The 26587-nt window shown below is 43.1% G+C and overlaps 1 protein-coding gene across 2 annotated transcripts; it reads right to left on the minus strand.

Moving 5' to 3' along the window:
- Positions 1 to 805: 805 nt before the first annotated feature.
- Positions 806 to 20685, minus strand: plat (plasminogen activator, tissue). Of its 2 annotated transcripts, none has more exons than XM_048618698.1 (14): positions 20605 to 20685; positions 14228 to 14324; positions 13333 to 13384; positions 11804 to 11935; positions 9784 to 9894; positions 9506 to 9680; positions 8629 to 8720; positions 8202 to 8376; positions 7851 to 7945; positions 7270 to 7465; positions 5153 to 5289; positions 3420 to 3560; positions 3166 to 3314; positions 806 to 2560 (listed from the first exon to the last, which is right to left on the minus strand). In XM_048618698.1, exons 2-14 carry the CDS (start codon positions 14288 to 14290, stop codon positions 2399 to 2401), a joined length of 1680 nt encoding a protein of 559 aa, XP_048474655.1. In that variant the 5' UTR covers positions 14291 to 14324; positions 20605 to 20685; the 3' UTR covers positions 806 to 2398. The 2 variants fall into 2 exon arrangements, with proteins under 2 accessions (XP_048474655.1, XP_048474654.1); XM_048618697.1 differs by having other exon boundaries at positions 5153 to 5292.
- Between the last annotated feature and the right edge of the window lie 5902 nt (positions 20686 to 26587).

A 26587-nucleotide genomic window follows, 5' to 3' on the forward strand; every position in this document is an offset into this window, starting at 1 on the left:
GAGCTTGAAGGTATGAATAAATTGGCTTTAAGGCACCAACAGGTGCTGGATGACTGATGTGCTAATACTGAGAGCTAGCATGGACTGAATGTCCGTCTTCTGTGTTGGAATGATTCTGTGACACATCTGGGTTCAATGTTTAATACACAATTATGGCCAGCCATCAAAATGCCATATAGCCTCTGTAATGATTCCTAAGTGGGTATTTTAAGTGGTAATCAGTTTTTCACAAGGCTCCAAGCAACCAACCCCAGCACTGGCTTCATCTCTTTTACCAACGTGGTGTCATGCACTAAATACAGGCGTAAGCCAACATTGCAGCTGTTGATTGCCCTCAGCCATTCATGTGTTTTTGATCAGCATCCCAAAATATTAGCCACAGATGGTGTTTTAATTGACTGCGTGTAAACAGTGATCAGGACAAGACGTATAAGATGTTGAGATATCCTTTCCTCCCTGGTGGACTAGTTCCTTGTTTTTAGATTTTAGTTCTATAGATGTCGTCTAGTCAGTCATTGTTGTCTCAAATTTGACCCAAAAGGAAGGGGAAGCATGTTGGTGAGACTCAGTGGAGTTCCACTTTAATCGCTCCTTTTCTCTCACTGTCCCTGTGCATTTCTCACACTGCTAAGATCCTTACAGAATGGGACACAAGAGTGGTTGACATATCTGAGACATATGTTTTTTTCTTCACCCTACCACTGGTCAGGGGGCATAAGAATGAAACAAATATTCCAGCTGCCAATATCCAGAGGAATCTTAGTCATTCGTACTTATGGTAAACAAGAACTGGGCAAATTAAACAAATAGTTAAAACTTTTATTTTAAAAAAAACATGGATTGTGCAATACAAAATCATTAAATAATGTATTCATACATTAACCAGTAAAACAAACAAAATCTAGAACATTCATCAGAATAATAAATATTTTAGCACAGAGGAGTGCTTAAAATACTTCAACCTTTATTCCCCTAAACATATCGCGGATGTGAAAGGGAGGAAGTCTAGTGGCACACTGCATAATGTCCCTGATTCTAAAACAGAACTCTAGGCTCAAGTCACACCCCAAGCCATGATGGCCAAGGGATTGCGCATTTGTAACAGGCAACAGATGAGTATCAAACTACAAATCCCTCCAACAGCAATGTGACAGAAAGAACGATGGAGACTCTACCATCACTATCTGGTGCTCCAGATTATGACACATATGTTGCCACAGAAAGTCTGACTCCCTGAGTGAACTGTAACACACCACATTGTAAATGTGTGTAGTGCAGACAGTCACAGGCCACAAAAGGTGCTATTAATGTACATCTACACTCTTATTATCACAAAAGGTTCTTCACAAAGAAAGGAAATTTATTTTTGAACCGTCCAGATGAGCTCACCACAGAAGCTTTTTTTTTGCTGGCCTACAGATGGTATAGTATGGAACTCCCTCCAACACTACAACACTGCTCCTCAAGTCTGTAAACTTATGTGCGTGGGATATTTTGGAGTGAAGGGTGGAGTAATGGACATGCAGGCCAAGGATGTCCAGCTCAAGCCTATATTGATCAGATAAACACACACTTGCACACAGGTAATTGTTACACCCTGTATTAAATTAATGAAGGGTTACTATTAATGCCTGGTTATGAATCCAGTGGAGTATGACTAGGGAGTGTTATTAAAGGGGGAATCTCACCCCTCCATCATTGACTGACCCCTTCAATGGAATAAGTGCACAATACAAACAGCTAACATAACGCCAAATGGATGCCGCAACTGGGTGTTAATTCACATTATTCCTAGAAAAAAACTGGCTGTATAAAAAAATTATAAATCTCCTGATTGGTAAGAGCAGGGTGAAGCAGCAATGGGAACAAGCAATGTTTAAAAAAAACTTAGAGAATACAGAAAGAAGGAAAAATGGGGAATTAGCCTGGTACCAGACCTGGCATGAATGAAACTCAGCCTATGGCCAGTTTGGCCATCCAATAAAAAGACTACTGAAATCATTATACTATAATTTTTTTTAAAAAGGAGTGGTGTGTGTGTGTGTGTGTGTGTTGGTTGTGTAGAAGAAACAGCTTTTTGAAGGAAGCAGTCTGATCCTTACCTAAGACTTTAAACTCAGAGAGGGACCAGCTACAGCACAAGCAGAGAAAAATTGCTTAAAAAGCATTGGATAATCAACAGAAAGTACTAGAATCTAAGTATAAGTCTTTCTCAATCCAAGTGGAAATGTGCTGTCCAGTGATCTGTGCGGAGGTCAGTGCCCCTCACTAAGCAACAGTTCAGGCACTGTCCCCTCTTTACACCAGGGGTTGAGGGCAGGGGGACACTCGCATCATCCAGCTTTGGTTGGAAAGGTTGCAAAGGCTGCTCGTTATGTCTCAGGCTGCTTGTTGGTCCTCAGGCTTCATCCACATGTTTGCGAATCCAATCCAGGTAGTTAGAGACCTTGGTGTAGACGCCTGGTATTCCTGGTTTCCCGCAACCAATTCCCCAGCTGATAATCCCATATAGATTCATACGGCCCTTCGCTGGGCAGACCAAGGGGCCTCCTGAGTCTCCCTGTACGAGGATGCCAAAAATAACAATTACAGTGCCGGGGTCAGGGTAGACACAGTCAGGCAGAGGATTATTCTGGGATCAGAATACAGTAAAGATATTGAGCAGGGTGGGTTGGGAGAGTCCATAGCAGGAAATCTCCCCTCTCCAAACCAGATTCAACCTTAATTTGCATATTTGGAAGGTAAACAGGAAATGGGAAAAAGAAAGAGGGTGTCAAATTGGATTCCTTTCCTAAAGAGCCAACATAAGCACCATAGGCTAAATGGCCTCCTTCTCCATGTCATTACATTCTGTGAATTTCCAACAGCAGAAGATTAAAGTAAGGCTCAGTCTAGATTTCTTCCAGGATTTTGGGGAGTGAGTAGATCATCAGATGAATGGAGGTCACAACACCTCAGGCATTGCTCCCTTCCCAGTCCCTTGCAAGAAATAGGTGAGATTTGGGGATGCTTAGTCAGGGGGGATGCTTAGACACAGAGTAGCTTGCCATCAGTGGCTTAAAGTTCCAGACTTGACCTGGTGGTATCACACCAGCTTTAGGGATAGGCCAAATGACCTGGGTGATCAAGAGCTCAGGTTACTTTCTCCAGCTGCTTATTACTCACCTTGCAGGCATCATCAAAGCCCCGAGTGTCTCCAGCGCAGATCATGTTTTTGGTGACGGTCCGGTTGTGCAGCTGGGCTGAAGTGCAACGGTTCGATGGGTAGAGACGGACATTCCCTTCCTTCAGTTGATTAGAGTAGAATGGAGAGTCTATAGAGATCATAGGTCAGAATTCAACATCAGGGAATGTCACCACTAAAACCACTCTCCCATCAAGACAAATATACAAAAACAAAAATCAAAAGGTAGACTTACACTCCTCTTGTCTGCCATATCCAGAGATCTCACACTCAGTCCAATCAGGCAGTTGCTGCTTCTCCCATGGTAAACACACTGTACGAACATAATGAGTTACCTTGGCACATTGGCCACGCTTTGATCGAAGTTTGATCAGAGCTGGAAGAGGACAGGCAGAAAGAAGGGAAAGTTCAGCAATGGTCAAGGCCATGCAATTACAAACTGTCTTCCCCCATCTCAGTTGCTGTTAGCATTTGCTGCCCTGAACTGAGACCATTATTGAAAGACTGATTCCTGATATGAGGAGTTTGTCACATAGTTGAGCAGGATGGGCCTCTTACCACTGGAATTTAAAAGAATGAAGGATGATCATGTTAAAACATACAAGATACTGTGGTGGCTTGATTTGATAGGTGTTGACAGGATGTTATCGCTCATGACAGAATCTAAAACGAGTGGTCACTGTTTCAGAATAAAGGAGCTCGCCACTTAAAATTGAATTTTCTCATTGGATTATTAATCTTCAAAGTACTCTCTCCAAGACAGCAATGGAGCTTGGATCATTAAATGTACTCAAGGTTGAAATATTCAGATTTTTGATCAACAAGGTATTGAAGGTTTACAAGGAACCAGGCAAGAAAGTGGAGTTCAGGCCTCAATCAGCCATGATCTTACTGAATAGCAGAGCAGGCTCAAGAATTTGAACACCTGCACCATCTGATGTTCCTCAGCTCAGACACTGCACTCAGTCACCATTCTAAAGATATTTGTTGTGTAATAACAGTTTTACAGCATAGATAAAGGCCCTTTGGATCATCATCTCCACTTGGTTCATCAAGTACCTACCTACACTAGTCCCATTTCTCAGCACTTGGCTCATGGCTTTGTATGCTATGGCACTTCAAGTGATTGTCTAAATACTTCTTAAATATTGTGATGGTTTCCACCTCTACTGTCAGGCAGTGAGTTCCACCTCTAAACCTCATGCCCTTTACTACGTATCTATGCTCCCTTTTATTGATTCCTCTAATGGGAGACATTTTTACCTATCTATGCCCTTAATAACCTGGTACACCTCAATCAGGTGCCCCCTCAGCTTTTTCTGCTCTAATCGCCCACCTATCTAATCTCTTCAGAGCTGAAATACTCCAGCCCAGGCAACATCCTGGTGAATCTCCTCTGCACTCTCTTCAGTGCAATCACTTCCTTCTTATAGTATTGCGACTAGTTTTGCACAGTACTCAAGTTGTGCCTAACTAACATTATATACAGTTTGAGTATAACCGCACTGCTCTTGTATTCAATGCTTTGACTAATACATGTAGAAATCCCATAGGCCTTCTTAACCAGCTTATTGACCTTTTCTGTTGCCTTCAAGGATCTGTGTACATCTGTGGAACTGGATAGCTAATAATGAACAGTAAAAGATTCCCCTGGTACACACTGTTGAGACCTCACTTGCTGTCCTCTGATCTAACAGCTCACGGGCTGCAAGTCACTGTAATAATCTCCTGTAAGTATTGGCACCATCCCCAATACTTTATTCCCAACAACCACTGCAGAATAGCCTATACTTCAAATCTTGGAAACAAGATTGCCTTAGCCATTCCCTCACTCAGTATTTTGCTTGCTGATGTGGACAGATGTTAACTGATGTTAACCCTAACCCTAACCCTATCGCAGGTCTGCATATGGAGGAAATGATTTCAGCAGGGAAACATTATTACAAAGAGATCAAATCAGCGTCATACCAATGTCATGATTGTAAGTATCGTCATCAAACTCCTTGTGAACAAAGTACTGTTCCACGTCCAGTAGCTGGTCAGCCGCGGATGCCTCTTTTCGGATTGTTCTCCCCATGATCACTTTGATCTCTTGCGTTTTGAACCTGCTTGAAGAAACAAAGTAAGACACTTAAAGCAGTTCTATCATCAGCTACCTACGTATTCTCGGAACCAACACAGAAGAGAGAGGGCAGGGTAATTGGAGAACAATCTGTATGATAACCCTAGCCATCGGGCAGACTAGTAGAGATTGTGGACTTAGCTATTTCTCCAAGGTTTGTGGGCGATTTTAGCTCCATGTGTACACTGGATCCTCTTACCAGCATTAGTAACAAGGAAAGAAATGACCACATGGAATGCCTCTGTTGGGAGGATAGGAAAAAATCCCACTTTTTCAAACAAGAACAATGAAGTTTGCCCCAATATTTATCCCCTCAAAAGGTATCATACAAGGGAATCTGGTCTTCGTAAAAACCAAAAGAACTGTAGATGCCGTAAATCAGGAACAAAAACAGAAGTTGCTGGAAAAGCTCAGCAGGTCTGGCAGCATCTGTGAAGGAAAGAAAAATCAGAGTTAACGTTTCGGGTCTAGTGACCCTTCCTCAGAACTCTTCATCTTGTTGCTGTGAGATCTTGCTACGCACAGATTGGCTTCCATGTTTATTACAACAGTTCAGAAATACTTCATGAATTTCAAAGTGCTTTGGGATTCAAGGTTATCAAAGGGGGATGTAGTGGCCTAGTTTTAATGTTACGAGCTCCTCAGTTAACTTCTTAGGGCTGCAGTTTCAAATCCCACAATGGCAGATGTGAAACAAAGGTGCTTTGCAAAAACAAAACATGCAAAAGTGAACAAATTTATCTTCACAAATGGATTCAGTAAAAATCTTGAAGACAAAACAGGCCTAAAAACAATTATATGCAGCGACACTGCTGATTGTTGTAAATACCCATTAGAATCATGGAGGGGAAATTTAACATTCTTAACTAGTCTGACATACATGTAACTCCAGACCCAGAAAAATGTGATTGAATTAACTGCTCTTAGGCAAATAGAGAGAGGGGTAATAGATCCTGACCGAGCCAGTGATGTTCACATTCCATGAATGAATAAAAAGAAAAGTTCTTTGTGAAGATAAATTTGTTCACTTTTGCATGTCGTTTTGTTTTTGCAAAGCACCTTAGGTTTTGTCTCTTTCTACCTTAAAGATACTAATGTTGCAGCTGTGCAAAACTTTAGTTTGATCACATTTGAAATACCGTGTACAGTTCTGGTTGCCATACTGCCAGAAGGGCGTGGAGGCTTAGGACAGGGTACAGAAGTGGCTTACTGGGATGTCGTCTGGTTTAGAGAGTTTTAGCTATGAGAAGAGATCGGACAAACTTGGTTTGTTTTCAGTTGAATGTCAAAGGATGAGGAATGACCTGATATAAAATTATGAAAGGCATGGATAGAATGGATAGTCAGAATCTTTTTCCTGGGTAGAAATGTCAATTATGAGGGGACATAGGTTTAAGGTAAAAGGGGTTAAGTTTGAAGGAGATGTGAGAGGCAAGCTTCTTTACACAGAGGATGGCAAGTGCCTGGAATGCACTGCCAGAGGAGATGGTGGAGGTGGATATAACAGCAATATTTAAAAGGCATCTTAACAGATATATTATTAGACAGGGAATAGAGGGTTAGCATAGATGCAAAAGGATTTTAGTTTAGAAAGATATCATGTATTGGCACAGAGATAATAAGAACTGCAGAAGCTGGAGTCAGAGTCACAGTGTGGAGCTGGAGGAACACAGCAGGTCAGGCAGCAGAGGAGCAGCAAAGTCTATGTTTTGGGTGAGTTCTGATGAAGGGTCTGACCCAAAACATTGACTTTCCTGATCCTCTGATGCTGCCTGACCTACTGTGTTCCTCCAGCTCCACAATGTATTGGCACAGTCTTGGATCAAAGGCCCTGTTCCCGTGCTCTACTGTTCTTTGATTAAATTAATGGCAGTTTAGCTTGTCTCCTCTTGTGTGTGAAGCTTGCCGGAGGTCTCTTGGCGATCCCAGGCCTTCAGGCCTGTGGCTACAATGCTACACCTACCTGTGCTGGAGGCAGTGAGCAGCTGTGAGGATCCAACAGGAATCAATCAGGCTTCCTCCACACAAGAAAGCATAATCCTTTGACCTCTGATGGTAGATGAAAATGGCAGCCTGCCAAGGGTGGGATGTAATATGGGTGGTGGTTCCTCCCAGGATCCGGTACTGCATGGCTTTAGGTTCTCTCTTCCCACAGCTACCTGCTCCATGCATGGGAAAAACGGGAATGATCAAGCAAATGATTAGATGATTTGCTTCAAATTTCAAAATGGACACTGTCAGTATCGCCTATAACTGTATGTCTATGCTTATTTATGTATGTGTCTGTATGTATCCTTATCTGTGTTTGCATGAGCATGTGTGTCAATGTGTGCATGTGCATGCAATTGCAGCAATATGTGTCAGACTATCTATATACAGTTGTATTGGGAGTCAGCCTGAGTACATGTTAACTTGCGTTCATGTATCTACAATCGTACATACATGTATTGATGCTTAGAGTGAGGTGCAAGTTCATGTGCGTCTACACGCATGTGTAGCTATGTGTCCACATAAACAGAGCTTAGGTCAGGGTCCAATTCTCACCTGATGAAATGCACTGCTCAATGTTGCAGTATTCCCGAATGACTTTTCTTCCTTTCATAATGAAACACCAAGGCTTGAAATCTTGATCTGGATTCCTGGAATGAGAACAGAAAAATTGCCAGAGTGTCAGTGAACAGACATGGAATTAGTGATGACAGTGTGAGTGTCAGTGAGCTGTCATGGGGTTATTGGTGAGCAAGAGAGTGTCTGTGAATGCAGAAATGCACTTTTAGCACAGCCCAGTCAATAAGAGAAAAATCATACAGACTAATAGCTACAAACTTAGAGATAATCTGTGTGAGTCAGTGAAGGGAGAGAGAGAAGAATTTAACTGTTTTCTCAGAGTTATACCTGCAGTGACTGTGGCTTCCCAGCCCCAAGTGGTGAGCGTTGTGTACCCATGCATTATGTTGCTTGTGGCGGACTGCTTCAGAATCCCAGTTGAGACAACGACTCCCAGACTGCGAGTAACTTCTGGTTCCGCGATAATCTGCCCCAGTTTTGGCGTAGCACTCGGAGCTGTGATCTACCATCAAACAGAAACCTGGTTAGTAATAATAATAACTCCGTTGCTGTTTGGACTGTAAAACTCCTGTACAGACACCTGAGCCACTATCTCTTTGACTACAAGGAGAATGTCATTACAGGCAATGTAAAAGGAGAAAGTGGGACATTGTGAGGGTGCAATAGGGACCTGGGGATTTTCCTGGACATCACCCAAACAGACAAAGGGCAACAGGCAGTGATTGCTTTGAGAGATGTAATAGGAGAGACTTACGCTTTGGGCAGGCAGAAATGCTGCACTTGTCCCAGGTCAGGATGTGGCCATTGTAGACATGGCACCAGGGCACTGTGTCATTGTCAGGGTTCCTGCAAAGAAGAAAGAAAGATGCATATATTAACAAAGAGAAAAAGGTGAAGAAACAGACACATTGAACACACTGAGGTAAGGTCTGACTCATGCTGTGTTAGAATATTCCTTCTCTCCTTAGAAACACTAATCCTCAGTTTGAGCTGAATCAGCTGAAAGTATTTGGAGAGTTTGGCAGGAAGGAGGGTTGGGCCAAGTTGTGATGGCTCCTACAAAAGAACAGCCTGTTACTCTCCAGGTTTGCAGATGATTGGCTGCCATTTAAGGGAAGTATGAGATTGGCCATAGAGATTATCTGCAAGCAATAATTAGTAGAAGGGCCAGTGGAAAAGACCAAGAACCGACTGCAGCTCAGTGTGTCGGACTCTCACCTCTTAAACTAGTTGTAGGTTCAAGTCTCACTCTGGACACCTTAGTATGTAATCCTAGCTGACACTTTTGAAGCTATATAGAGGGAGTGCTGCAATGTCAGAGGTGAGATATCAAATCCAGGCCCAAACTGCCCTATCAAGACATTAAAAAAAATCGATTTGGAAGAAGAATAGAGAATTCTCTTATCAAAATTAATTCCTTAGCCAATAATATTAAAACTGATACTACATCTAGTCATAAATACAACACTGTTAATGGTATCTTGTTGTGTGCAATTTGATCCGAATGTTTCCTTCCATACAACATGAACTCCATAAAAATAATTTTTTTGGTGTAAAGGCTTCTAGGATGCCTTCAGGTGATGAAATTTGCTAAATTAATGCAAGTTTTTCTTTCTTCAAATGTTTTGTACCTGCAGTAGTTGTGATTCCCAAGCCCCATTTGTTGGGCGTCTGGCCTGCGGCCGTTGTAACGAGTGCGGGACACTGCGGTTGAATTCCAGTTCAGGCACTTTGCCCCGGAGCGGGTGATACTCCAGGTTCCTCGATATCCAGTTCCTTGATCCTGGTAACACTGCACTTTGGTGTCTGCAATGCAAGAGACCGGGAGGGGGGTCAGATTGGTGGGAAAAAGTGAAGAGTAGTCTGGGTTGCAGGAAGCTCCAGCAAAGAGCTGGTCAACATCACTTACCAAACTCACATAGCTGACCACTGTAACCAGCTTGGCACTCACACGCGTAGTGCTGAGAGTAAAGGGCCTGGCGACATATTCCGCCATTGTAGCACTTGTTCCGGGTGCAATCTGTGAGGGTCAATAAACACTGTCATCAGTCACTACGCTCTCAGTTAACCCCACCATCCCACCCCACCAGCGATGCAGCACTCAAAAATTATCTCTGACTGAGTGCCTATATTGCCTTCACTGGTCAGAACATTGAGTATAGGAGTTAGGATGTCATGTTGTGGCTGTACAAGACATTGGTGCCCACTTTTCGAATACTTCATCCAATTGTGGTCACCCTTCTATAGGAAAGATGTTGTTAAACTTGAAAGGATGCAGAAGAGATTTTCATGAACATTGCTGAGACTGGAGGGTTTGAGTTGAGTCATAGGGAGAGGCTGAACAGGCTGTGGCTATTTTCTCTGGAGCATCGGAGTCAGAGTGGTGATCTGAGACAGGTCTATAAAATTGTGGGACATGGATAGGACAAACAGCCAAGGCCTTTTTCAGAGGGTAGGGTGGGGTGGTGGTTGGGTTGGGGGTGGGGGTGGCAAAGCTAGAGGGCATACAAGATTAAAGATATACACCATGGAAACAGACCCTTCCATCCAACTCGTCCATGCTGATCAGATAACCAGATTGATATCTGGAATAAATCTTCTCCCATTTGCCAGCATTCAGCCCCTATCCCTCTAAATTCTTCCTATTCACATACTCATCTTTCCCCTCTCACCTTAATCCTCTGCCCTCTTGTTTTAAGCTGCAACGGGAAAGATTTAAAAAGGACCTGAAGGCAACTTTTCCAAACAGAGGGTGGTGCATGTATGGAACGAGTACTAGGGGAAGTGGTGGAGGCTGGTACAATTGCAACATTTAAAAGGCATCTGGATGGGTATATGAATAGGAAGGGTTTAGAGAGATATGAACCAAATGCTGGCAAATGGGACCAGGTCAGATTGGAATGTCTGGTCGGTGCGGACAAGTTGACCAAAGAGTCTCTTTCCGTGCTGTATGGCTCCATGACTGTCTTCAAAACTAAACTGAGTGTGATGCACAAAAATTGCTTTTTGCCCTTAGTGGAATAATTTTCAGTAACTCCAAGAAAATATTTTATCCTCTCCCCTACTCTACCTTCCCCTCCTCTTCCAATGATTTGAACATGCAGCCTCTGTTGTCATTTGTTTGGAAGGGCTCCAGACAGTAGTTACTTATTGGAGGGGTAGGTCACTGGACTGGTGAGAGGGGATGTTGGTTGAATCAAATCAGCTGATTGTCTAAGGGTAGGTCTTGAATTGAGGACAGAAAACAACTCCGAATGCTGTTTAGTTACAGAAAGACTGGATGAAATGGATGACCGAATGTTGGAAAGAGGATCAAGACTGCAGGAAGATGGTGAGGAAAAATTATTCTAGGAGTGACAGTAATTTGGGCAGTAACCTTGCCTTCACACACAGCACCTGATATCTCGAGTGAGAAGAATCAGGAGTCACTTTCTGAAGGATTACACAGAATGTACAGCATAGAGACATGCCGTTCAGCTCAACCAGTCTTTATTGGTATTTATGCTCCATCAGCAAAACCCTCTAGCTCTTTCTCCCTTGTCATGTTCCTATCTTTCTTCCCCTTAAATACAGTGATATGATTCACTTCAACCACTTCCTGTCAGAGTGATTGGATTTCTTGAGGGCTATCTTATGTTGATGGCCTCTAGATTTATTTCTTCCCCATACGTGGAAACATTCCCCCTGTATCCACCTTGCAATGCCATTAGAGATTGTGGTAGACGGGGGAGGGAATTATCTTTTCTTGCTGGAATGGGATAGAGGGGCTGGGCAGTTTTCCTGTTTTTGTGACACCGATTTAGGGAGTGAAAACGATGCTTTCTCTTTGTTAATGATCAGCCCTTGATGAGTTAAAAGCTCCAGTAAATTGAGATGCTGATCCAAACAGCAGAGTATGGTTCCGCTCACACACACATGCATACACACACCTCGTACAGGTACCCTGTGGCAGTGAATCCTAGACTGGTCACAGCGGCAGTACTGGACTTGTCGTCCCTCAATCTGCAGCCATGTATCGCCATGCAGGTGAAAAACCGAGCCAGCCGAGCTCATGCAATGTCCTAAAACACAGTCATAAGAAAAAAGGAAATCTGTTGGCAGTGAAAATTGCACAATGGGCTGAGTTGTAAGCACATGTTGAGAGATTACAGGCACGTTAGGACCAATTCAACATGGTGACTGTAGGCACAGCCAAGTTCAACAATATCACAACAATGAACACATAACAAAACTAGCTACCTTACAAAGCATTTCTATCACACATTTAAATGTTGTTAGACACTCAAGGTAAATCAGTGGAAGGGAATAGGAACAGAAGATAGTCATTGACCCCCTCAATCAATGAAATCATAAATGTGACCTAAACCCAAAGATCTGCTTTTGCTCCATGTCCCTTCACATCTGTGAATAAAAAAGATCTAGAAATCTCTGATTTAAAAACATCATTTAATCTGGCATCAATTGCCATTTTGCAGTTGTGATATCCGACCACCCTAACTTCACTTTTGAAAGCTATGGCTCTAATTTTTTTTTGAAGGTTACTTCCAGTCAAACTATTGAGAGAGGCAGCATGGAGGGAGCACAGTTCTGCTGGACGAACAATGTAGAAAGTGCACAGCACGTCAGATGGGCAATATGGAGGGAATAAAGGCACTGTTGGAGGGGCTGCTGCATCATCGGAATGCAGTGCTGAAAAATGCCTTACCATTATTAGGGTAGTTAAAAAGGATTGTTGATCCATAATAAAAACCAAAAGAACTACGGATGCTGTAAATCAGGAACAAAAACAGAAGTTGCTGGAAAAGCTCAGCAGGTCTGGCAGCATCTGTGAAGAAAAATCAGAGTTAACGTTTCGGGTCTGGTGACCCGTCCTCAGTTCTGACTGAGGGGGAGTATCACACCAGTAGGGAGGGTAGACTTTTGGAGCACTGCAACATTGGCAGGGACAAGATATTAAAACCTATCTCAGTAATTCAGACTGTTGGAAAGGACAAGTTTTCCCATGGTCCTGACCAACATTCCTTCCACAACCACACCATCAAAAAGCCCAATCAACTAATCTTTACTCTCACAGCTGGTGGTGGGAATTTGCTGCAAGTAAAATGGTTCCCAAGCTCTGCCCACAACCAGGCATCACAGTTCACAGTAATTGAGGCTTTACCCATTTTGGAACTGTGATCAAACATTTTATGATCACAGGGACTTTTACACAAACATGTGGAGAGAAGCAGTATCCATGCTGCACAATTATCAGGGAAAATTTGTGCTCTTGTTGTACATAACTGAGTATAGATGACCTGGTTGCTAAGATTCTGTTATCAGGGAAATGCAGCTGGCAATGGAGCATGGGCAGAGGAGTTAAGGCCCAGCAGAGAACAACAACATCACATAGGCTCACATGCTTCTTACACAAACATTCAGCGCGAGTAACAGGATTTATCTACAGAAAAGAACTCACCTCGAGTAGTCTTAGACTCAAAGTGTCTTGCCCCCCGTTTAAATCGCAAATGCTGTGGTTGAAACAGAACAGATCAGAACATTACTGCGTAGAAGGAAACCATTCAGCCCCTTTTGCCAGTGCAGGCTCTTTGAAAGAGCTATCCAATTTGTCCCACTCCCCCTGCTTTTCTCCCCACTCCCCTTTTGAAAGTTATCACCAAATCTGCATCTGCTGCCCTTTCCGGTTACACATACCACTCTGTGATATGCAGGTTGAACTGACAGATACTGTTTGAAAACTCCTCTCTTCTATTGTTGGGAAGGAGGAGAGAATGCAAAACTAACATACTCAGCGGTTTGGCAGCTTCTGAGCAGAAGCAGTTAACACTTCAGGCCAATGACCTTTCAACACAGTATAGGTTAAATGTTTACTGGAACCCCTTTCCCAACAAGGGTTTACTTTATAGTTGCTCTTTAGAAAATTAATTAATTTGAACAGTGGCCAGCCCTTTGTATACGTGGTACTAGTATAATATAGGAAATAAAGTTACTTCCTCATTTTCACTCACTCCGCATTGGAGTCAAGACACAGCTTATTACTGACATTTCTTGCTTTCAGATCACTTCAGGATCAGATACATTCAAAAATAAGCTGAATGTTTCTTTAAATAAAGGTCTCTTATGTATGCGTGAAAAAGAGAGACAGAGAGATGCAGCGATAAAAAGCTAGATGAGAGAGATCAATATGAGAGAGATTAATATGAGAGAACCACATGAGTCAGAATACAGACAGTAGCAGAGGTATAGAGAAGAGAGACAGAGATAGAGAACAAACAAACAGAAAGAAATGAGAGAATGTTGGCATGGGGTGGGTTGAGGGGGAAGTGATTGCAGTGTGAAGGTGGGATACTTACTTCAGATGCCACAGCAAGGGTGAGGAGCAGGGATATAGTGGTCACAATTCTCAATAGAGCCATACTCTTCCTTTATCTTGGTTATCAAAACTGCTTTCTGAAAAACAAGAATATGCCATGGCATCGTTTACTGCTTGCTGCTGGACAGACACTGCATTTAGGCAGTGCATCCATCCAAACAATTCACAGCGTTAAAAAAAAACACTACCCAATATCCCCTTTGGTTCCAATGACATTTTTATTAATTCTGCATCCTCTGGTTAGTGACCCTTGCACTAGTATTGACAATTTCTCCTTAACTCCTCTGTCAAAACCTTCAGCAATTTAGAACTTGCTAATAAATTCCTCTGAACATTTGATGCAACTATTAATAATGTTCTCCAAGCCAAGGAGCTTATATACCTTATTAATAATAACATACTCAATTTTACCAACCATAAAAGATTTGCATGTGCAAATGTGGGGACATGAATTGAAATAGTGCGCAGAATGAAGTAACGGTTTCTTTAGGGTCAGCGCTATAGACTTTAAAAACTGAAAGAACTGTGCATGCTGTGAATCAGGAACAAAAACAAAGTTGTTGGTAAAGCTCAGCAGGTCTGGCAGCATCTGTGAAGGAAGTTCTGAGGTAGAGTCACCGGACCCGAAATGTTAACTCTGGTTTTTTACCTTCGCTGTAGACTTTAAATTTGGTCTACACAGTGACAGCCCACACAAGTGGATATGAAAGTATCAAGTGGTCATGCGTTTAAAATAGAACAGAAGTGATCATGAGGCTGTGCAGAAAGTGTGTTGGGCGGTGCTGGTGGTGATGGTGGCAATTTCCAATACGCAGCAGGTCATCAGAAATTATTGTGAATAGCTATCACAGGTATGGAGATGATGTAATTCAACCTCTAGTCCATAACTGAAATGGTCCAATACCTGATTGTAAATGGCCAGCCAATCTGGAAAATAGGAACCAAACTATTGTGAAATTAGTGCTAGATGGTTGATCTTACTCAAACCTACAACTCGATATCGGAAGGGAAAACTGTCGCAACATCCTAGTACACATCTCATCTGAGGTTAGGTTGGAACAGTGTAGAGGGAGCTTTATTTTGTCTCTGACCTGTCTGTACCTGCCCTGGGATTGTTTGATGGAATAACAGAGGTTTACTCTGTACGTAACCCCATATTGGCTCTGCCATGGGCCAGAAAGTTGCTGTATCAAATTCCAGAAAGTGAGGTGGCAAATGATAAAACTAAAGCCAACCTTTGCACAATTTAAGCGTGCTTTCCTGAGATAACTGTCACAAACATACACCAAACTCAACCATCACAATTTCAGTCCATTCCTAATGGACTGTCTCTCCTCTTTTTTTTCATTAAAAAGAAGACTTATTTTTCTAATCAACTTGTTCCGAGTTGTTCTGGTGCAGGTGGGACTTGAACACAGGCCTTCCTGATCTTCAGTCTGTTCCTACTTCCTCCCAGGTTTATGTCCACCACAAGCACACAATTTAGATACTATTAACAGTAGTACAAGGTGAGCTTGGCACCAACTTGCCATAAGTCAGTAACCTCTCCTCAGGTTTGGCAGCAGGAATAATGTGGCTTCCAAGGCCTCATTCCTAAGGGTTGGCATGCTAGATTTTAGGCAGCAAATGTGACTGCTCTTCTCCTGCTCATCATAGATCAGTGGCCAGACCACAACCGAGCCTGAAGGAGGTCTCTTGCTGTCTGAGTGAAGAGGCTCTGAGTTGTGGTTTAGATATTTCTTCTAACACTTCATCTCATTTTTCCATTTTTCTCATTTCCAAACTTCAATTGCTTGCTGCTGCAGTCCTGTAAAACCTTGTATGGTTCAAACTTGCAACGAGGCTATTAATCTGATGTTCTTTTTGAAGCACGGGCACAAGTGCAATGAGGAAAAGCAATTTGCACACATGTCCCCGAAAATAGAGATCAGATAAACTGCTTTTCTTTCACAGTAATATTGGTTAACAGAAGAGTCTTGACACGAGGGAGTCAAAGGCCCTTGTACACATAAGTGAGACGGCAGTCATGGCTTTGATTTAATATCTCATCTGAAATGTGTAGCGCCTCCAAAAGTGTAGCACTCCTCTCAGAACTGAACTGGAGTGTGTGCCACGATTTTTTGCTCAAGTTGTGGGGTAGCACTTGAACCCACAACCCATGCTGGCACCAAAAGGCTAGTGAAGCAGTGGTATGTGACGTGGATTCGAGCAGAGAATGTGAACCAGGCTGTCCATTTTATGTGCAGGCCTAGCACACGCTGAGGTTTATAGGGAGGAGAAAGCAAGCTCTCAGCAAGGCATTGTCTCATGCTCTGGGCATTGGTAAAGAGTTCCTGCACACCCTGTTTTGTGTACAGAGGCCAGAAATGAAACATTGAGATGGCACAATCGTGTCCTCAACCATCAAGGGAGGACAGGAGCACATATTCCAAATAAGTAGAAGGAATAGAGAGAGGGAAAAAGGTCACAATAACTTCAAAAGGGGTCATCTGTGAAGGATTCCTGTCACACAATCTCTGAAAACATCATTGTTCAAGCTGCTAAACCTGTATGCAGACCCTGGGTTGCTGAATCCGCAAGTGAAATCAATAAAAGTCAGAACCAGATGTGAGGATGCTGTTTATCCTGATCCCACCCAGAGACCAATACCAGGACTGTGAGCGCAGTGTGGCTGATGTGCTTTTGTACTCACCTTTTGTTCTCGGTTAGCTCAGTTCTCTGGAAGTCTCTCTCTCTCTCATACACACACACACAGTTTCAAGATGGAAACAGCCCTTTTCTTTCTTTCTTTCTCATTCTCTCACTGAATTCTTGCATTCCACCCAGAGCACAGAGGCAATAATTTGCCTCCCTCTCACCAGTCTTCATCTGAGATGGGCTGGGCCACAGCAACAGCGATTCTGGCCCCATGCCCAGTTTCAGGAAGGCTATTCACAGACAGAATATAAAAAAAAAGAGAGAAAGAAAGAACAGGAAGCACCACAGTGCTCTCTCGGTGTTATTGCAACCTTTTCTATCACTATGCGTGATGAATTGTTTTGCCCTGGATATTTTCCCACGATTTCAAGAGCAGACATCTCTTTAATGAAGAGACATCGATCCCTCTTGTGTGCTAGGATCAGTGCCGGACACTTAACCTCCTCCTCAAACTCATTCTGCATTGCCATTCACCCTTCTCAGAGGGTTAAGCATCAACATGACAAAATTCTGCTCTGCCAAAAATGAGAGGAAAAAAATCTCTGCTTGTGGCAGACATTCAAACAGTTCAAACCAGAATCACAGTGCAGAGGAGACCATTCAGCCTGCTGTGTCTGCGCTGGCTCTTTGAAAGAGTAGCTGCACGCAGTCTCACAGTATGCTTTATGTTTGTAACCTGTCAGTTCCTAGTCCTCAAGTACCTGTCCAACTCACTTTTAAAATTATTATGGAATCAGCATCTAAAGCCTTTTCAGATTGAACATTCCAGATCTGAAAACATTTCTCCTAATCTTTCATTAATGATTTTCAATTTATGACATCTGGTTATTGACACACTTGCCGCAGGGAATAATTTTTCCACTGTAAGTACAGTACTTGATCATAGCCTCACATCATTTTGGAAACCTGTATCCAGTCTACCCGGTGTTCCAAGGAAAACAGTCTGAACTCTCCTCAGAACTGAAGCCCCTCATCCCGGGGAATATCCTGGTAAATCTCCTCTGTCCTTTTCTAAGCCGAGCTTCCCATATCTTTCAAAAAAAAGCCTTCTGAACACATCCAGCCACCTTCGAAGATTATGAACGTACACTTTCAGATTTCTGTTCCCGCAACCACTTTGAAACTGTACCATTTAGTCCATATTGCCTCATCAGTTCTCTTTTCAAAATGAGTGATTTCACCGCCCTCTAAGTTAAAATCTCATCTGCCATGTGGCTGCTTGATTCACCAGGCTGTCAGTGCCCTCCAAAGTCTGTTACTATCCTCATCATTGCTTATTACACTTTTCAGTTTCATATTATCCATATATTTTGAAATCATGCTGTGCAGACCCAAATCCTGGTTATTATCAAAAAGTGGTTTCTATAATCCCTGGAAAACACAACTGTATCCTTTTCTGCAGTCTGGGGAAAAGGCTGTTCACTACTATTATTTGTTTCTGCCCCTCAGCCAATTTTGTATCTACATAGTCGAGAACTTAATTCACAAGCTAATGCAGATTCTAAATTCCATCCTTTGCTCCACAGATCCTTTCCCGTGATAAATCAGACAAAAAGTTAATTTGACCCAGTGATTAAAACCCACCCAACACATACGCACAGCACGCTGGTTGCTAAGCAATGACTAATCTAGCTGACCTTGGAGGAACCCTACAATGGTTGAGGGGGGATCAGGGCCTCAGCACTGGCTACAAACTGCACTCAAAAGATAACTTTGGCTTCAGAGAGTTAGGAGTGGGACCGTTGTGTGTTTTTCCTCCTTAGCTCCAGGCATAGACTCCCCTGGGAAACATAGGCCATACCGGCCTTGCATGCTGCTCGGGGAAGCCAATAACAAAAATCCCTGGGTGGGAGTTAAATGGCCAGCTCAGCCAGTTAGTCATGCAATTCTTCACCACAGACATAGTTTTGAGCTTGTGGAGGAAAACTAATCATTTCCCTACCCTATCTGAAGCTAAAAATCAAGAGGTAAAAAAAAACAAACTGCAATGAAAAACTCAGAATGTGAACTCACAACTGCGGACTATTACCCCATGGTGGTTTGACAGACTGCAAGTTTCACTGTCCAAATCCATTGCATATAAAACAGCAGAAATAAGATTGGCACAGAGGGAGGCCCAGCACAAAACCAGCCACATCCGAGAGGCATTCCTGTCAAGAGAACATTCCTGTGGAAGTCTGGGAAAGGCTTTGGATCTTCTGAAACTATCTCTGTTCCAGAAAAATCTGGGAAGGCTGCAGGCAATTGTGTTTGCCGACATTTATCCCTGAGACAGCATCACTGAAACAGATTATCTGGAACATGATCACATTCTGATCTCTTGCTGGACCTATATTGGCAATGGTGTTACCTGAATTCTAACAGCAACCATACTTCATAAAACAGTATTTTAATTGGTTGTGAAGCTGAGGCTTTGAATGGTTCTACAAAAAATGCAAGTCTTACTTTCTAAACATTGTTGTGGACATCTGATATCTGTCTACAGGGTGGGAACAGGCTCACTTGGAGGAGAGGCACTGAGGATCATTTACATCCTTGGAGGGGGCCATTCATTCCATTGCTACTGTACCATCTGAGAGCTATCAGGCTTTTTCTTGGCTGCAAACAGTTATTCCATGCATTCAAATTATCTAACCTGCTCCCCTCCTTCCTTTTCTCAATTCACCTAATCTTGTATCCCTTGTTTTAAAGTCTCCAGTACCCCAGCCCATTATCTTGGGTGCCCCAGGGCAGATCAGCAAACTTTGCTACAATACTGATTTATAATCTCATCTTCATCTGAAGTATCACGTGAGAAGGAGGAAATTACAGAAAGTGAATTCAAAGGAGCGTCCAGAGAGGGATAGCCTGAAGTTGCTTTTTCCCTATTTGATTATGCCAATCGTTAACAGATTCACGCCGGGCCCAAATTTTCTTCGGACTGGGCTTGCCTACAAGCTGCATATATCTGAAACTGCTTGGATCCTACATTGGTGAAGAGAATGCCCTACCTCAGTGCATGGGAGTCGTTCCCACCTGACAGGGGCACCGTACAGAAGTGAATTACCTCCCAGTGAGAGCCAGGGAGACTGCCACTTGACTTTTGGGGGACCTGCCGGAGATTAATTTCTTTTCCCGCTGTGGAGACCCATTCAGGAACACTGAGGATTGGCTTTGCAAACATCCCCCGAACACACAAGAGAGATCCGTAGAAAAACCTTCCTTAGTGCCGCCCGACGTCGTGAATTAAAAAAAAACTAAATTCGGATTCTGCACCTCCATTCACAATCATTACTGTCTCTAATAATTCAACAAATGGAGGTGAGATTAACTCTCCAATCATCCCCAAATCCCTCCCACACCGCCCCCACCCCCAACGCGCTCTGGCCGAATCCACACTGCCATCACTCTCATCACCCCCGCCCCGGTACAATTTACACCAACGCCGATTATAATGATTAGCCACATGGAACTGGGAGGGATCTGAATGGGGTGATCGAGGACAGAGCTGAGGCGGAGACGGTATTGTATAAGGGTTGGAGAGCCAGGCAGAAGGTCAATGGGTTTAGGGGAGAGGGCTAACTCCCCCTATGATGGGACAGGATCAGCAATAGAATGGAAGAGACCGCGGGCAGCTCAAATTAAATCTGACAGTGGAGTCGGCGCCCCTTAGATACTCACCCAGTACCAGTCTGTGAGTCAGCACCTCACTCCCTGTGCCTTCGCCGCTCTGAGGTGCTCTCGCTTCGCGGCTCTGGCTTTAAATCGCAGCTCTGGATGGGGCGGAGCCCCAGAGGCTGATGTCGCAGCCTCATGTCCCCCACCCCCAACCCCCTCAAATGGGCACTAAGTGCCAGGAGAGGGAGCCTTGGCACCGGCAGCCTGATGCGTTACTTCACAGACACTGCCAGACTTGCTGACTATTTTCAATAACATTTGCGTGTGTGTGTTTATTTTTAATTTTCTGATTCCCAGAAAGCGCCTTTTCTTTTGTATTTGTGGTGTTCTGAGAGCCTAACATTGTGAGAGAGATCCGAGACCTGGGACCCTGGCACTGAGAAAAAGGAAACTGGAACTGGGAGGGTGACACGGGGAAGGGAAGCCAGGCATTGGAAATGGGAACCCGGCACTGGGAGAGGGAGACTGGTACTAAGGGTGCAGCACTGGGAGAGGCAGTCTGGTATTAGGACTGTGAGAAAGGGAGCCTGGCATTGGGAAATGGAACCTGACAGAGAAAGTCTGGAGTAAGAGTGTGACGCTTGGAGGAGGGGGTCTAGCAGTAGGAGCATGGCACTGGAAAAATGAACCTGGGACTGGGAAATGGAGCCTTGCCCTCGGAGTGTGTTACTGGGAAAGGCAGCTTTACCCCGGGAAAGGGAACATGGCTCTGAGAAGGGTCCTGGTGCAAGGAAAGGGAGCCTGGCACTACCAATGTAGCACTAGGAGATTGGGCACTGGAAAAATGCCTGGCGCGGGGAAAGGGAGTCTAGCGCTCGGAAGGGAAGCAGGGCATTAGGCATGGGACCCAAGCCTGGCACTGGGAAAAGGAATCTGGCATGAGGAAGATGGCACTGGGACAAATGGACATTGGCACTGGGAGAGGGAACCTGGCACAAAAGGTGTAACAGTGCGAAAGGGAGCTTGGCACTGAAAGTATGGTACTTGGAGAGGACATCTTTTTGTGGGAAAAACAAATCTGGCCTGTTCCATCATTCAATGGGATTCTAGCTGATTCGTGAGCTAGGTATATCCCATATCCCTGAATATATCCAGATTTAAAATTAACAGCTGATATAGCATTGATTGCCATTTACAGAAGAGCGTTTCCAAATTTCTAATACCTTTCGTGCGTAGAGGTGCTTTGCCGTTTCATTTCTGAATGGTCTGGTTTTTTTTTAGGCTGTGACCCCAGTAAGACCATTTAGAAGGGGCACTGAGAGTTACAAGGATGCTAAGTGTACATTGGGTAGGGAACTTCAAAGTCTATCACCAAGAATGACTCAAATTGATTGACCAAATCATGAAGAAATTATCTGCTAGGCTTGTCCTATGGCTGATGAGACAGCCAACAAAGAAAACCTACTTGACCCCATCCTCAATAATCTACATGCCACAGATGAGAGAACAGCCCACCTAGAACAGCACCAGACAGATCTGAAATGAGATTCCAACATCATGAAGCTACAGTACAGGACTACATGAACACTAACCAGCAATGCAGCACAGTTTAGGCACAGCTAAGCAGTCCTATATCTAGTGAGGTAAATCAAAGCTGTGAATTTTTGACACATCCAGTTGTGAATGGTGATTAAATAATTATTAGGAGCAGAAAACTCTACAAAAGTTCCCATTCTCCACAGTGGAAGTGCCAAGCACACCACTGTCAAAGACAAGACTGAAGCATTCACAATCATCATCAGTCAGAAGTACCAAGAGTGGGTAATTCACTTCAGCCTTCTCCTGATGTCCCCCAACATCACAGAAGATAGATTTCATTCAATTCAATTCATTCCATGAAATATCAAACAAAGGCTTAAGTCTCTGGATAGTGCAACAGCTAATACTTGATATAATTGAAGATTACGCTCCTGAGCTAGCCATGCATTTAGCCAAGCTGTTCCAATACTGTCACACTACTGGCACCTACATGACAATGTGAAAAACTGCCCACTTTTGTTCTGCCCACAAAATGCAGGAGGAATCCAACATGACTAATTACCTCCGCATTCAGTCTACCTTTGATCCACAGCAAAGTGATGGAAGAGGTTACTGACAGTGCTATCAAGCAGAACTCCCTCAGCAATAACCTGCTCATTGATGCTCAGTTTGGGTCATACCAGGACCTCTCAATTTCTGACCTCATTACAGCCTTAGTCCAGACAGAGACAAAAGAAGTGAATTCCACAAGTGAGGTGAGAGTGACATATTCTGAAGTCAAGGAGCCTGAGTAAGTTGAAATCAATGAGAACTGGGGGAAAACTCTTCAATTATCTCAGTCCTAGGATGTCATTGCAGGAATTCCTCAGAGTAGTGTCCTAACCCAACCATCGTCAGCTGCTCCATTAGTGACCTTCCAACATGACATCAGCAGTGACGAATGCACAGTGTTTAGCACCATTTGCAATCCCTCAGATAATGAAGCTGACCTTACCCATAAGCAACAAGATCTAGAAAACATCCAGGCCCTAGGTTGATAACTGATCAGCGGCATTTGTGCCACACAAAAGCTAGTCAATAAATTTATAATCACCTCCCCTTGATAGGCAGTTACTTATTATCAATGCTGAGTCCCCCACCATCAACATCCTTTGGGTTACCATTAGCTGGAATCTTAACTGGACTAGCCACACAAATACGGTGACTGTGAGAGCAGATCAGAAACTAGGTATTCTGTGTATTCACCTTCTGATTCCCCAAAGGCACGTTCAGGAGTGTGATGGAACACTGTTCATTTGCCTGAACAAGTAAAGCTCCAACACTCAAGAAGCTCAACACCATCCAAGACAAAGCACTCTGTTGATTGATGCCCCAAACATGCCAAACATTCACTCCCTCCACTTCTGATGCACTGTGGCAGTGGTGTGTCATATACAAGAGCATTGTAATAATTTGCCAAGGCTTTTTCAACATATTGTCACAAGGACAACTGATTGTCCTGCAGAAGAATTTAAGGAGTTGATCACAGGAAAGACTGGAGTCAGGAAAGAGCATCTTCCAACCTGTGACTCTACCACAAAGAAGAACAAGGCAACAGATACAACCTACTTCTTCTTGGGCAGTCCCTTGGAGGATATTGCCCTACATCCACTTAGATTCGAAAGGCTCACAGATGGCTAGTATGTTCAAAGCATGATCTGCAGGCTCTACCTCATGCAGAATAAGGTGTGCTTGAAGTGTCAGGAAGATGGGTTGTCTAGAGGTCTGTGCACCCCGTCCAATGCCTTTGCTTCTGCAGGTTTACAATGAAGACTCTCCACCTCTATTTACTGCCTTCTTGAATGAACCTTCCCAAAGGAACCTTTCCAAGTTTGGTCAATCACAATGAAGATGCTCCCATGAGTTTGTTGGGGAAATTTTCAGGGGTCATTTGAAGACATCCTCAAAAGATTTCCACTGTCCTCCTGAAACTTTCTTCCTGACAGCACTGTGGGTGTGCCTACACCGAATGGACTAAAGCAGTTCAAAACGGTGGCTCCCTATCACCTGCTCAAGGGCAATTAGAGTGGGCAACAAATGCTGGGTGCCAGCAATGCTCATGATGCATACATGAATACATTTTTAAAAATTCACTCTCTCTCTTCTCAGGATTCATTTACCACTCAAACACTCTCCTCTCATAATATAGAAAATCAATAACATTTGAATAAAGAAAGAGAGGCTTGAATTTTATTGTGCTTTCACAATCCGAGGACATTTCATTGTTCTTTAAAACCGATGAATTGCTTAATGTGTAGTCACCATTTTAATGTAGGAAAGGCAGCAGACAACTTGTATACAACAATCTCCCATAAACAGCAATGAGATAAATGGTCAGATAATCTGTAATAGTACAAACATTAGTTGACAGATGAATATCTAGCCAGAATGTTAACAGAATTACCCTGCTCTTCTTTGATGAACAACTTTTGAATCTTATATCTTGCACTCGATGGGTGGACGGGGTCCTTGGCTTAGCATCTCATCTGAAAGACAGTGCCTCCAACAGTGCAGCTCTCCTTCAGTACTGAAATGAAGTGCCAGCCTGAATTTTGCATTCATGTCCCTGGAGTGGAACTTCAATCTAGGGCCTTCCAACTTGAGAAGGAGTGCTGCCTGCTGAGTCAATGGTGCACAGAATAGGCAAAAGTTATTGAAGGTTGCATCACAGTGTGATCCTGGGGCTTGAATATAAATAACACCACTGAGCGGCAAAGAGAAGGATGCTGAGTAGGTGGAACCAGGTTGGAACCTCTACCAAGGGAATGTAGGTGACAAAAGGAAAATATCCACCTTGAAGAAATTGGAATTGGAATGTCCTGTTGTCTTTCTAGTGTATTATCTTGTACAATGAGCCTTGGTTGTCTCAAACCAAACTCATAAATGCACATACATACACAAACACATCGTCAATGAAGTCAGAACATGTTTCACTCTCTGCAGAGTGTTATTTTGAAAACAAGTATTCAAAACATCAAAGTTTGCAGAATGTCCCTATAGTACCATAAATAAGGTATCCTGTAATGGTCTCTCTGATTTACTTGCTTAGGAGGAGACAAAGATAAGAGTTAAACTTCAAGTTAGCTGGACAAGATTTAACTCTTCACATATCTTTACATTCCACCAGTACTACATCTCTGGTTGAAGCCCATCATTCTAGTCCCTTAACTCCTCATCAAAATTTATCCCCCATGACATTATAATCACTCTTCCATCAAAGCCCAACCATCTAACCCATCGTTTTCCCATCGAAGCACATCTTTCTAGTTCCCCAACTGTTCCATTGAAGCTCAACATTCCAATTCCCTAATACTCTCATTGAAGGCATCCCTCTAGCCATCTAAACCTCTGTTCAAAGTCCATCCTTTAGTTCCCTAATTCTCCATGAAATGCTGATTGCTGTCTGGCAGACAATTACAGACATTCAGAAATAATAGATTGAACTGGGAAAGTACGTTTTTAAACTGCCCAAACTGGTAAATCTCGTCAGTTTTCATTTTTGTTCTATTATGTTTTGTTGTTACAGATTTACTAATTTATCCCTTTCCTGGAGGTTCTTTTGCTTCCCAGAGCCCTGGTTCACAAGTGACATCACTGGTACCTTATCCAAGTGCTTGCCAATTAGGTAATCCAGGACAGTGTGAGGGAGGAGATTATTTGACTGTAAGGCAGAGTTCAATGTGCCCGCAAACTCTGGCCGTAAGTCATCTTTCTAATGGGACACGCTGACCGATTGACCAGGAGCAGGAATAATGGACAACTCTCCTCTCCCTTGCCCTGTATTTGGGGCCATTGTAATACTACGGCCCATGAAATTAGGGCATCAAATACACCAGCTAATGGATTCAAATTTCCTAGATTACAATCACATTGGGTGCTGTTGGTTTATGATCAGCTGGTAGTCTTTGTCTGGATTTGTATAGGGTTAATGTTGATGATCAACAGCTCTAATAGAATGTTATTATTATTTCAGCCCATTTGCTTCAATGAGCAGGATTGGCAGTTCCGGCTATTGTGAGTAACTAGCTCAATCTATTATTATTTTCTTTTTAAATTGTACAGGAACCCCAATGAGTCATGTTCGTAATCGCTTTTTGCAGTGTAGCTCCAATATAAACTATTGATTTGCTCATCCAGTGACATTCAGTCTTTCTAAGATTATAGCTAACAATGAACAAATGTTACTGAATGAGCAAGAGAAAAGCATTGTACTATGTCACTAAGAGGGGATGCTGGCAATTAATTTCATCAATGAAACATTGCCAAAACTTTTCTAAAATCTTAGTTTGTTTCTTTGTCCTTAAAGCAGGGATAGCATGACATGAAGGGAAGATTTAGTAAAGATATTGTACTGTTTTGATAAAGTAAAAAAAATCGAAAAGTTTCTACTGGCAGGCAGCTGAATAACCAAATGATGCAGATTTTAAGATCAACGATAACAGCGGTAACATCAAAAGTATGATAATTA

This window comes from Rhincodon typus, chromosome 40, assembly GCF_021869965.1.
Source record: "Rhincodon typus isolate 14 chromosome 40, sRhiTyp1.1, whole genome shotgun sequence".
NCBI lineage: Eukaryota > Metazoa > Chordata > Chondrichthyes > Orectolobiformes > Rhincodontidae > Rhincodon > Rhincodon typus.